The following is a 14,147-nucleotide window of genomic DNA, read 5'->3' on the forward strand; positions in this document are numbered from 1 at the left end:
AGTCAAGAGGGCAAGCTGAAAGTGCATCTTAACACTTCGCAAGTGTAGATTTGGGGGCATTGATTTTTGTTTGTTGGGGTCTTTTTGTTAAACTGTGATTTTAATATTTATCCTGAAGTAATGCTAGAGTACTTTATCTTCTGTATATCAAAGTACTAGATGCTTATGAAAGTCAAAGCTGACTTTAGTGACTTTGCTGCATGTTAACTCTGCAGCATTTTATCTTCAATGTATTTTTTCTACTGGGAAGTAGCTTGTGTGTGTCTGTTAGGCTGGGGTAAAATGCACCGGTTTGAAATTTATTTTTAGTACTGAAAAAAAAGCATAGGGAACCCACTCTGTGCCCTTGAATGATACAGCTGGGATACCTACGGCTTGTCTGCATGGGATTGTTTTCTGTGCTGTAACTGAAGGAAGCAAAGGGTACTGCAGATACTGCCTTTAAATGTTCATGTCTCTGATGTTAACATTTGTTTAAAAAAGGTTAATTACAGACAATTATGTGCTAAAGGAGCTACATCACAAGAAAAGTCAATAGCACTAGGAAACTGTAACTTTGAATTAATGATAGAACTGAACAGTTATGCCAGAGCAATTTATTTAAGGAGGCAGCACAGTTTTTTATTCTAAACTGTTAAGGTGTGATGTGTTGGGTTTTTTTTTTTCTTTTTCATAGCTGTATAAAAAGGCATATTTACCACTTCACACTGAATTCTTAAAGTGACTGAGTAAAGCACCTAGTGTTCTGATGGTTTAAATTTAATATGCTGTTCATTAATGTTGAATATTTTAAAATAAAACTGCTTCTTGAATTAAGCTATGTCCATTAAATGGCTTTCTTGAAGGCAAAAGGCACAGTTGTGCTTACTTAGCATGAGAACCTCAGAGTTTAAATAGCTTCTATTTATTTTGTAATCTGTGTCTATGGTAAGAGTCAATTACTGTTTTATGTACTTCTGACTAAAATTTCATTTGTGTGTCTTGAAACTATGTCAAACTTGCTGGAATCTTTTTTTTTTTTTTTTCCTGCTCTCCCTCCCAGTATCCTGGGAGTTCATAAAACTGTTCAGTCAACATTCAGCCTTTCTTCAGTTTGGATAAATCCCCTAGCTGTGATCTATCCCAAAACTTATGAGAAATAATGCTGTTTTGCCTTGGTAAGCTAGCTAAACCTTTAAAGGTTTCATAGAGAAACTCTGTGGGTTTTGTGTTGTGTTTTGGTTTTTTTGTTCTTTTTTTTAAAGGTACATACATGAAACATAAGCAGTCTGCTATGGAAGTGCCTTCAGGTCCTAACCTGAAAGCAATCCTGGCCCTCCCGACTCCACACTCATTTTAGATGGATGCTGTATGGCTCTAAAATGCCCTGATGAGAATAGAAAAAAATGCAACCAACCAAACAAAACCAAACCAAAATGAAAAAACAACCCGGACAAAAGGGAAGAGAATCAGAAGTAAAGAGAAAGAAAAACTCTGGCTGGCCCAAAGCCTCTGAGGGTTTTTTGTAGCTCAGTTCCTGGTGTTAATGCTGCTTGACATCTCTAGAAAAGGCTTGGTAGACGAAGCTGATCTCATATGAATTTTATACTTTGGGTCCCATTAGGATTATGGAGTTGATTCACTATTGATAAATGTCAGTGTAAAGCAGCAGAGAATCAAGCCAGTTGAGCTGGTCATGACCTTATCTGCATAGTGATAATTAATAGCTAATGAGACTAGTAAAACATGGTTCTGAAATGCAGTAGACTGCATCATCTGGACTGTTTAGAAATTAAAATTTTAAATTAAACTTTGAAAAGGAATTAAAGACATCTTTTTCCGTCACGGGCAAAAAGATAACCTCTTCCGTTAAAGGATACATGCCATATATGTCACTGAAATATATGTCGTCTTCAATACAGTTATGCTACAGGATAAGAATTATTCATGAATTTGAGGTCAGAGGGTAGAAAAGCATTGGTTAGACTAATATAATACCTTATTTTAATCCATACTTTAAATAAGGGCTGCTGTTTTAAATTTTATGGAGGGGCCTGCCTTGTTACTTTTTTCTGACACAATTTCTTCCACTCACATAGTAGTAAGCTTGACATGTGTTTCTCCAGAGCTTCTTCTCATGGACTATTCTGTATTCTGGAGTAAATACAAAAGTATACCAAAGCAAACAAATGAAAACCAATTATTACAAAATACTCTTAAGTTACTTTAGTATGGGTTTTTTTTCCCATATATATCTCTGTCAACTATTTCCCCTTTTTCTACGTCAGCTAGTGCTGACCTTCTCTGAGGTTAGTCAGCCTAGGACAATTCTGCACACTCTACTTCACTCCTGTTAATTGGAGAAGAGCTTTGACTAAATTCTCACCTGAAACAGGCAATTTGTTCCACAGAGCCTAAGAGGACCAAGTCACAGTTTTGAGTTGTGGCTGTATGTTGGCTTGCTTTTGTTGGCACGCGTGGTCAATGAGCTACAAAGAGCAGCCATCCTCTGAAGATAAAGCTGAAATGTTTAATGATGTTTGTGAAGCAGACGGTGCAAGTTGAGATTTACTCATGAGTGTTATTTTTTGAATTCATCAAGAATGTATTTTCCTTGTTCCTGCTCATTGTCAAAGGGAAGAAGAAGAAAAGAAAAAAGAATTGATGCTATTCTAGGAAAAGGCCATGTTCACTAATGCGAGGCTTACACTTTTTGAAACTTTGAAGTTCCCAGGCACGACTCCTTCCTCTGTTAGTCATTTCTGGCTTTGTGGTGGCTACAGGTGAACCATTTAGAGAGGATGTTTTGAAAATGGACATAGAGCTCCCTGGCAGAGGAGGCACATACAGGCAGTGTAGCCAGGAGCCCTGGCAGAGCATGTGGGAGGCGCAACCAAATTTCTTGTTTCTTTTGCTTGTAAAAATTCAGACAGAACTTCAGCTGGCGTTTGTTATGGAAATGGTTTTACTTTGGATGAGAGTAAAAGCTGTGAAGAAGCATTTGATTCAGAGAAGATACTTTTCTGGCTAATTCTGCTCCCAGTTATGCCTCTTGAAGCACTCAGGGGAAATGGTTGATTATTTAAAAGCACTGCGGTCTGTAGTTACTGTAGAGAACAAAATGACAAAGACACTTTTGGATTTATGTGCTGCATTTCAGTAAGATAAACAACCTTAAGACATCAGCTTTTTCATCAGAGTGGATGTGCGTGTCATAACAAGTTGGCTTTCTCTGGCAACTGGCTGTTGTTCTTCCTGCCCAACCTGCTGGGATGCATCCAGGGCTTGCATTCGGAGCCATCGCTGTAATGCGTAGAGTGAGTTTACTTTTAATGGCTTTGTTTCAATCAGGAAGAAATGAAAGGAAAACAACAAAATGAACAAGATTAGTTGTAGTTTTTTAGTCTTGTTGTACTCAGTAAGTATTTCATAGGGAAACTTGTGGAAAAGTAAAAAAGGCAGCAATTTAAAATTTAAATTTTTAAAACGTGGGATTTCTTTTTGTACATTGAAAGGTCAGTCTCACAATGAAGGAGCAAATCTAATTTCCTGTTTAGTTTTTGCTGATTTTGAACTATAGTGACTTTGGCATATAGAACAGCACTGAAGCATTTGCGTTTCTTCTAGTTGGTTTCTGTGTCCTCAATAAAACCCGATGCAGAAGGGACTGCCTTTCCCCCTGCTGTGAGTGTGGGAGCATAACTTTTGGAGAGGTTATTTTTAGAACATATCCTCTTGTAACAGCCTTAGTAATAGCAGAGAACAGTGAATTTGAAATGCCATAATTGCACGTGAGCTAACTTGCAACAACTGTACTTACCAGCTTCTGCTGAAGCAGCTTTCAGTTTTCAAAGAAAGTGGTGGCCAGCGATGATATCTCTCTTTTGAAATCTTTGAACAGAGACAGAAGGTGAGATTTTTATAGGTTTTACTGAAGTGGGGAGTTTTTAGACCCTGCAGCATTCTTCTAAAATTCATGTGGAAGAGAAATATGTTCTACTATGCTTTGACCGATTCCTTGTAACTCAGCTTGAGCTGTAAACTGATTTGCTGATGAACTTTACCCCTTGTAAAGTATAGTATTGGAGAAGAGGAGCTATGTATTTAGTTCATTAGAAAACACTGAAATTGCAGCTTTAATTTCAAAACTTAGCCTTATCTGTTGAAACAGCGGCTACACTTTCACCTGTCATCTTAGCTGCTGCTTAAAACTCCAGGAATCGTGCACGATTGAAAGCTGTATTTCTGTGGTTTTTTTAGTTGGGTTCTTTTTTTGTTGGTGGTTTGGTTCTTTTGGTGGCTTTTTTTCAGCACAGTTGAAGTTTTGTTACAAATGTCATAAGAATTTATACTGTAAACATTATTAAGCATTCTGCAATTAAAAATCAAGAAGCAAGTTGAGATAAGTATTACAATTTCTATGTGCTTTGCAACAGTATTACTATCCAAATGATGATTAGGATTTGAAATCAAGTTCATACACATTTTGTACAAGATATGACTTAAAAATCACTGAGCATTTGGCTTCCATATGTTGGGGGGAGTATTTTTAATAATCAAGGAGAAGAGCAGAAATGGGATGACATCAGTAACAACTAAAATACAAATCTTTGGAACATTTGTGGCATACCAGCTGTCGAAGAAGCATCATCATCTTCTGACAAATTATATCTTCTGTGGATTGATGTACAGCACTCAGGTTTTTTTCAAATACTTTGCTGACTGAATGATACATTTGAAAGATATTTGAGAGTTGTCTTTCTAGAACCATGCAGATACAAGTCTTGCCTTACTGACCCAGGGAGATGTATAAGCAATGTGTAGCTCCCTCAGCAAAGAAGGGACACTAGATTTACCAGTTTTATGGTTCGCCTGTTACCTTATTTTGTGTCACCTCATATCAACTCTTGTTTTAACGTGCTTTTAACTAACTCCTATTCCCTTGAGAGATTAATGGTTGTACCCCTTAGCGCTCTTGAGAAAATAAATATTAAATGTAGTAAGATGGATTAATTTTTCATTTCACTGCTCATTGCTTTCCTTTCAGCTTCTTGCCTGATTACATCAGTGGTGATTTTGATTCCATTCAGCCTGAAGTCAAGGAGTACTACAAGGTCAAGGTAAATTAAATCTCTTCGATGAGTTTGTGTGTGTTAGAGCATTGTAGGATCCAACCCATTAGTGCCCCCGTTGGTCATTAAGTGATTCTGGCTCGATTGGTTTCTTTGAGGCTTCAGTTCTGAAGCACCTTACAAGCTCCGATGTTGTGCTCTGCCTGGCACTGTACTAATGCTTAAAGTAAACATGGGAGGTATGGTATTACCCGAGTCCAACATAGGGTGCAGTTTCATAGCACCAGCTCAAGAAATAGACGATATGTTGCTGGAGATTATAGCAACTAGAAACTAGGATAAAATTTCCCGAAAAAATCTGTGAATTCTTTTGCTCAGTAAGATGCAGAGCCCTACAGACTAACCTCTCGTGATTCCCACATGGCTGGTACCCACGGACTTTCTAGAGAGTTTCTCTGTGTGATTTTTGCATGATATGACTTTACCTTTTTAGCAGGAAGCTGCAAATGGAGACATCTGTCTCTTTCATCAACCACTGAAGCATTGAATTATGCTCAAACTAATTCTGTTCTTCACTAGGGGAGTGCCCTCCTTAATGGGTTTTTGGACAAATTCCTGCATGCATGAATTTATTCCCAGTGTAGCCACAGTATTTCCAGTCAGCAGCATAATTGTAAACTCACATTTCTTAGGTCTCAGGCCTCAAAATTTTGCCTTTACCTGACTATTTGGCATTTAACACTTCACCTGCCTGCCTGTATAGGCTTTTGTGCTGAGTGCAGTGCTTTACACTCGCATCCTGGACAGCAGGTTCCCGCAGATTCAGAGTTCGCCTCAGTGTGCCAGCTTGCAGCAGGCTGCACTTGCAAGAGCAGTAAATGCTCGATCCTTGTGAGCTAGCGGACTTACAGTTCTCTGCTACATCTGCTGCTAATTCACTGTGCGAGGCTGAAATTCGCCTAAAATCTTCCCTGATGGACCGAGGATAAAATGGTTAGAACAAAAGGTTTCAAACTGTGAGGCGAGGGCTGTAGGAGAGTCTAGGACTGGATTTCAGTCCTTCTCTGAGCACTGTGGAGGTTTTTTTCCATATTCTGATTCATTGTTTAGAAGGGAGAAGTGTGTGATGGCAGTCCATCTCGGGGGAACAGGTCAAGCAAAATGCTTAGGAATCTTTAGGTAACAGGTTGGGGAGTGAAAATAAAATGAAAAACTTTGGATTAACACTGTTTATTACAGACTGGACATTCATCAACTGTGAGTAAAAGGGGAAATTGCAAAATGCACTGCTCTATTTGCCATGGACATTGATATTAATGCGTATATAAACTGCACGTTGGTAGGTAGCTGAGACATACCAAAGAATGTAGGTTAAGGATTGTTCATCAGAGAGAGAGGAGATAGAAGAGGTAGGAGGGGGAAGAATATGGTAGGATACGGAAAGGGATAAGATAAGCTAAACTGGTATTACAGTTTTTCACGGGGATTACTTTTCTGGCCATAGCATCCCTGCTGTCAGCTCCGTTGTAGCTGACTGTTGATGTGCAGTTTACATCTTTTCTATGAACACGTAGGGAACCATTCTGCTTCATACAGAGTTCATACACCCGTGCAAGTGCTGTGCTGATAAGCTATAAAGGAAGCAGTATTTCATCAGGATTGTAAAGGTGTAATGAAGACCATAATCTAGCCTGCAGAATCCTTGCCTGCAGTTCTCATACATGACTGAGGAAAAAGCAGTTTGACTGTAGGATTTCAAGTTTGGGTGTACATGGAAAGAAAAATCATTCTTTGCATTTTAAAATTAAACTTCTGTAGTCAGGAAACTAGAATGGTAAATATGGGTGGGTGTCTAAGGAGGTCTTGAGCAAAAAACATAACAAAACACAGAATTTGGAGAACGGTGCATGCTTCTTATCTTGTCCAGGAAAGCACCCTCCAGGCAATTTCCAAAGTCACCGTTATTTGGAAATGTATGTGTTGATGACCCGAAATAGGCTAGGGCTGCTTAAAACAGGCAGTGAGAGAACTCGGCATGGCGCTATTGACTTCAGGGAAGTACAGCATCAGATTGTGAGTCAGGGTTGCTTCCCGTGCTGTCCTTCCTCCCTCACCAAAGTACTTCTTCACCCGCGTGCAGATTTCACTCAGAGACGTGGGGTAAGCCGTTATCATTAGATAGTATTACTGTATTGTTTCAAGCATTCTGTTACATCCGTTGTTGCTGATTATGCATGGGAAAATGGAAGAACTGTTGTGCCAAAGCTTAGACTGATGTGACGTTGCTGTTTTGTGTGAGCAGGTTGATGAGAATCCACAGCAATCCCACCTGTTAACTAACTGATCCGTATTTCCCTGTACAAAATAAAGCCCTTCTGCATGCTAGCTTTTGGTATTCGTTGTCAATTACTTTGACATTGGCATGCTCCTACAGCCTTCCCTTTCCCCGGTTTTGCTTTCAAATAGTCACCCTTGCTTGAATGGAAAGCCCGAATCATTCTTACCACACTGAATTACATGAAAGCACATACATGCATCGCGTGATACCACTCCACTTTCATTTGTCCAGGTTAGTACCAAGAACATTGTTAGTATGTTACCTTCAGACAAAAAAATGTTTATTTTTTTCCTTTGAAATGTGTGTCTAGGTAAGCATTCTGTCTTCAGCACAGAGTAAGAGGAATATTCTGTCAGCATTTCTAGTGTTTCTGCTCCGATTTACTGCCAAGTCACCTTTTCCATTCCACCAGGCAGCAGACTGTCCTGCCTGCGTTTTCCCTGTCATGTGCGTTTATCTGGAGCTGCTGCCAGGCCAGGGTTAGTAATGACTTACACTGTAGCTATTCCTTTAGCTTCTTCCAAATTCACGCTTTCTATGTAGAGTATTTTATGCTGTAGTGTAAATTTTCATGTCTTGGTGCCCCCTGCTTTTTTCCATATATACCTAATGTAACTTATTCCCAAATGTTACACAAAGGAAAGGTGACGCTTTTTGAAGGCATTTACTTGGTGTAAGTCAAAAGCTCTGCTGTCAGTATTTAAATTGTAATGATTTAATGTATACCAGGAACTCAGGTGATTTTTTTTTCCTTTGTGTTTGTGAAGCTGAAGGTAAGTTTCCCTGTGTTTTCTATAAATGTGCTTTATTGTTCTCTTAAGTATTACATTTACAATGTGTGCCAGTGATCTCCTTTTTTTTCTTTTTTTTTTTTTTTTATGAAAGCTACTCATTGACAGAAGTTAATAGGTCATGACTTTTTATCTATCTGAAGATAGCACACCACTGGTTAAGAGGAGTTACTTTTTCATAGTATAGCTTATGTGTGTTAATTACTGAGTTATAAAACATATTCATTTACAAGTGTTTGTGTCAAAAACAGCCTAGTGTAGCGCTGAGTCAGAAGGGGGAGTATTAAACTCAGTGTGTGAAACTAATTATGGTTCTATAAAACATTGTCTATAAGCAGTTGTATCATCATCATGAAACAATGACAGGCCTGATTCCTCCATCACACCAGCTTCATGCCAAGATGTTGCTACTGTACTCGGAAGGTTTTCTAACTCATTTAAGTGATGAAAGCAAGAGTAGATACATGCCATTACAGGAAACATGACATTCCTGAAGCCAAAGGGGTTTAGTGGAAGGGATATCTTTAAGCCAATTCCTCTAATGTTTTTAGTTGAATGAGGATTACATGACAAGTGTTTCAATTTTCCCTTAAGGAGGATTATTGCCATGGTGTTGGGGAACCTTATTTAAATGAAGTTCATAAACATGAAGCAAATGAATCCATTTTATCTCTGTGAGGTGTGTTATGCCATAGTTAGTGAAGAGATCTAAAAGCAAAAGTGTTGTTTTTTCAGTTGTGTTGGAAAGTAATCATGTAATAGACTTATGAGTGGGATGTGCAAGTGATGGGTTAGGCATGTTATGGTTTTTGGAGAGAATAAGCAAGCATGCATCATAGGTTATTCAGCTTTACTCTTTATTTTCTGCAGTCTTGGTTTTGCCTCATTGACTTGTTAAGTAGGTATTGGTTGTCTTCTATTCTTTATGTTAAAAAATAACTGATGATTTCTCCCACTTCTTAAAGAGTTAAATAACATTAAAACTGGATAAAACTGTGGCACAACTGGAAATAGAATATCATGTTTAAATTTTCCTTTTTAAATCACATTGCACTATAAATGAAGGGTAAAGAATAACAATTCAATAGTCTTTATTCTTTATATTTTCTGTCATAGTTAAAACAGATATCAAGAAGAGTTTTTTGTACTTTCACGATAAATGTGCACTCTTATATGATCCCATAATAAATGCACTGGCAGTCTTTCTCTGTATAGTCTGAAGTGACACTGCACAAAGCAGGGAAGACTCGTGGTGATGTTTCTGTCACTGCAGTTTCATCTGTTTCTTGCCTTACCTGAAAGTTTCTATTATTGAAACTTTTTAAACATTACTTTGAAGTTAAAGCAGCCATTTGTATTGTTATGCCTCAAACAAGGCTCAGTTTGTGAAGTTTTGAGACCAAAGACATTATCTAAAATTATACCAAATCTGTACTTACGCCTAGAAGCAGAAGGTTGAATCCAGTGCCCTTTGAAATCCAGATTATGCTATTTATTAAAAATCTGGTTTGGCTTTTCCACTAAGCAAACTTCATGTGCTTTAAAAGGCTTTTGTAGACTGAGTAGGCTCTGCTTCAGATCTGTAATTAAATGCTATGAACTTATTTACAAGTCTACTGTTTTACCCTATTCTCTTTTCTTTTTAAAACCCATAGAGCTTCTTGCTTTTGCAGGCAGTTCTGCAGCTGTAGCACTTTCCCTTTCCTTTTTCTATTACATTTCCAGGGTTTAATGGTTATCAGGGCTGTAGAAATGCTTAATAGGTATGGTGTGGGTATTGTCTTTTTGTTCTATGATGATGACCTATAATTAGATTTACAAAATGTATTTGTAGTAGTGAAATAGCACTTTAAATCTCTCTAACTTCTAAACTTTCTTGCTAAACTGCATGTTTTAGTTTCATATTCCCTGCTTGCTTTCTGAGGCCAAAATTTTTAATGATTTTGGGAAGTCACAATGTTAATTGATTTCCCTCAGTTACATTATTATAACTTAAATATGTAAAAAAAAGCCATTGAGTATTTCTGTGACTATTTTAATTTACCTTTTATCCCTAAATGTTAGGGTTTTTTTCTAAAACTAATTTTTAATACAGGATGGGAGTTTAAATATTAAGAAGTTTGACTCATTTAAAGCATTCTTGCTAGATTGAACGGTTTTCTAAGAAAACTTCTTAGAAGAAGTTTTCTGCTTCCTTTGTGAGAGGTTTTAAGGTTTTGGAAGGAGCTGTAAAGGTTGTGCGGGTGGATCTGAAGCAGTTCTGTCTTGCTGTTGAACAGGCTACTGCTACTTGACAATCACCACTTAAGCTTTCAAGCAATCCCTTGTTTTATGTGTTCTGCTGAAGACATCTCTGACAATTGTAAAAAGTGCTGTGCCTACCTCAGTTCAGCTTCTGATGTGTTGAGGGTGCCCAGTGCCACCTGGACTTAGAACCAAGTTCTATTATTTTTTTTCCTACTGATATACATTAATTGAAAAAGCCTCAGTGTCTTAGAAGTTCATCAAATTAAAATGATTTATAGGATGTTGCTGTTATATAAATGTTATCTAAAATGTTATAGGATGGTGCTGTTATTAATAGTTCAAACTGTATATGACTGTATATGCCGTTTAGGATTTTGGACTGGAAGCTTTCTCTATGTTTTAGTCATGTAATTATTCAAGGGCAGGTTTCATAAAATGGTTCCGTTCTTGAACAGTATGTCAGAGGTCTTGTCAAGATCACATTTCCAAGCAAGTTGTGTGAGTGATTTGGGTTATGCGGATTTCTTATTCATGCCAAACAAAAGTAATATCATAATATTCCAGAAATGTCATAAATTTGAAAGAGGTACTGTGCTCAGTGGCACTTTTGTAAAGATGAACATGACAGACAGTCACACTAGGTCAGACCAGGGGTTCATTCAGCCAGTATCTGATCTCAGCTGGGCCAGTACAGTATACCTTTAAAAGCATATGCATGCACAGTGATGCTTCTTTAGTATGCTTTTTCATCTCCCAGTAATATAAGGCTTAAAGATTTTCTAAATCAGAGGTGGTATCTTTGTGTTTAACTGCTTCATAGATTTATTTATGTTTTCCCAAAACTAGTCTACACACTTTTCTTCAAACTATGTAGACGAGGCTGCGCAAGTATCCACAAAAAAAAAAAATCTGTGGCAATATGTTCCCTAGTTTAAGTGTTTACTGGGGAGAATATCTCTTTTGGATTTTTGGTTTCGAGCTTGACTTTTGATAGTCATGTTTAATTCTCCTGAATTTTTATATTGTCATAAAGGGCGTTTGAATACACTCCACCCGCCTCTTCACTCCCGTTCTGATTGTATTAGTATGATTGCACATAGCATTTCTGTAGGTATGTGGTTATCTGTGTGTGCACAGCTAAACCAATGGAATATTGCATATGCCATCAAACTTATGGCCTAAAATTGTGTACAGCCTGCACAGATGTTTCATGTCCTGCTGAGTTTATACATGTATAATGGTTGGGAAGTCCTGTTGAAAAAAGTCTTCCATAAAGCGAAGGATTTCAGGACTCTGGGCTTGTGCACTGCTGTTCTTATGTGCTGGTGAAAAACAAAACCAAGATATATCTCTGCCCAGTTCTTAATATCACTCTTTACCCTTTCACCAAACTAGCATTTTCCAGAAAACAATATATGTTTAAATGCAGATGAGATTTGGGAAAAAAAAAAACCAAACCCTAATTCAGTTATACAGCCCTGTGTCTTTTTAAGTAATGTGTATTCTTTGTGTTATCACCTGGAGTTGCACATCCCTTCTGTTGAACCTGAAGAAACAGCTAAGTCCTACTTGTGTTGTAAGATCAATGTAATATCATTGAGATTCACTGAGTTTTAAGGTCACTGAGAGTCACTGTGTCTGTTTATTAGGACCTGAGTCAGGCCCTAATTTATCTAGTGAGATAGAGAATGCAATTTGACCAAGTCCTCATTCCTTAAAAAAAATTGCTACTCTATTTTCCTTTGCAGTATTTTTCTGCTTGTTATGTAGCTTTCGGAGACAGTACATAGAAATTAAGAGATCAAACTTTTATTAGAGGTGGTTTGTCTTTCTTTTGCTTAAGTTTGAAATGGCAGTTTTCAGGTTACGAGTTGTTTTCATTCTTCTCAGAATTGCCTTAGCTGAAGCTCAACTGCCTGACAGCAGAATATGCAAGAAAACAGTGCACCATATAACAAAAATTATGCTGGTGGTATTTTAGACTTGCATCCAATTTCAGTTTAATATTATGTTGCAGCATGAGATTTATTTCTCCCTTTCATTGGTTATGGCCCAAGGAGGGGAAAGGGTAGAATCTATATTGCAATATATTCCAAGAGTTTTAAAAAATTTAATCTGGTGTTAATCTCTGAAAGAAGTCATTACTCTGGTCTATCAGCCTGTGAGGGAGAAAATAGCCCAAAAGTTTAAAAAATAGAAATGTATTGAATTAACTTCATTTCCAGTGCAAGGAACAAAAAAGGTGTTTTAAACAATGACAGCTTAATCTGGAGAAGGAAATTGAACAGAGTTATTTTGTGATTAAGCCTCTTCACACAAGAGAGACAGCTTTAATATGATACTAGTAGTTGAAAACTCAGATGATAGGTCTTTTTAGATGTAAGCGGGATTTATACATCCATCTTTTCTTTTTGGAGAATTTAAGAGAAAATTGTTCCTGGAGCACAAAGCTCAGTGCCCATGCCTATGGACTGCTAATTAACGAAGCTGCAGAACCCACATCCTCACGGTCATCAAATGTTGCTGGAAACTCCAAGTTCAGCCCAAATGCTCTGTGGGATTTGTAAGTTTGATTCTGTTGTGGAAGAGCCCATTAGCTAGCCAAAGCACAACTCTGGCCAAGAATAGGAACACAAACCTGATCATTAACCAAGAAAAAGATCCCCAAAATCCTGATGCTACAATTTTTAAGTATTTTAAGAAGAAGCTTGGTAGCCTCTGTGAACCATTCTGTCCTGCACCTTGTCAAAGAGAGGACAGTTCTTATTTCAGAAGCAGAATGAGAAGATGCAGTCTGTTGCTCATTTCAAAGTAGGAAGGTTTGCTAGTGGGCTGGAGAGGAGGAGGAAGAGAAGGAGGAAGAATGCTTCTGACATGCTTTCAGGGGCCTGTAGCGAGCATTTTGGTGAGTGCATTCCCTTGCTTTAAAAGGAATCTGTGGACTACTCAGGATCATTCTCCCTAACATCCAAACATCCAAACTCCAGAAGCAGATTTACCAAGGCCACCATAAACTTTACTTCCTCATCTTTGACGCAACTATGAACTTAAAAAGGCACAATAAGTTGAAATACATGGTCCAGGGCTACCACATCTTTACTTACCATGATGTTGCCCTCCTGGTGTTTACACTTCATTTACAGCAATGCACTTACAAAGCCTCAAGGATGATAATCCAGACGCAAGAAGGTCAGATTTGGTCTCTTTGTGTTCATGCAGATATGACTCTACGACCCTCCAAATGGAAAAGAAAGAGAACGTGATGTCTGTTGTTTAGGTAGAAAAATTAAATGCTTTTGTATCTTGTCAGTAAAACAAAGGATGAGCTAAAGCATCCAAATTTGAACCTGCCTGTATTAATTAACTTAACCACGGAAGTGTAAGGTTATTTGAAGTTTTGATGTGAAGCAAGACACAGGTAGAGTCCAACAGGAAAATTCAAGTGCAGCTTTGGGAGCGTAGACAGTTATTTTTCCTTACTGAATTTTGATTTTGTCAAAAACGTACGAAATACAAGATCTGTTTTTTCAACTGCACTCATAAGTAGTGACCAATTATAAAAGTTGCATTCACATATAGAATCATAGAATATACCAGATGGAAATTTAACTTAAGATATAATTTTTGAAAGAAGACCACTAGTGACAGAGAAATACCATTGCTAAGGGGTAGAGGGGAATGAAAGAACTCAAGTTCTGGCAGCTTTAATTACAGCTGAGT

General features: G+C 37.7%; 1 protein-coding gene across 1 annotated transcript in view; it reads left to right on the forward strand.

Moving 5' to 3' along the window:
• The window catches only part of TPK1 (thiamin pyrophosphokinase 1), a 260,187-nt gene that overhangs the window by 92,517 nt on the left and 153,523 nt on the right, over nt 1-14,147 (forward strand). The window contains exon 3 of the mRNA XM_009889432.1: nt 5,027-5,099. Coding sequence (XP_009887734.1) covers nt 5,027-5,099 — 73 coding nt within the window. The remainder of the gene's footprint in view (nt 1-5,026; nt 5,100-14,147) is intronic.

Source organism: Charadrius vociferus, unplaced genomic scaffold (genome assembly GCF_000708025.1).
Source record: "Charadrius vociferus isolate BGI_N301 unplaced genomic scaffold, ASM70802v2 scaffold97, whole genome shotgun sequence".
NCBI lineage: Eukaryota > Metazoa > Chordata > Aves > Charadriiformes > Charadriidae > Charadrius > Charadrius vociferus.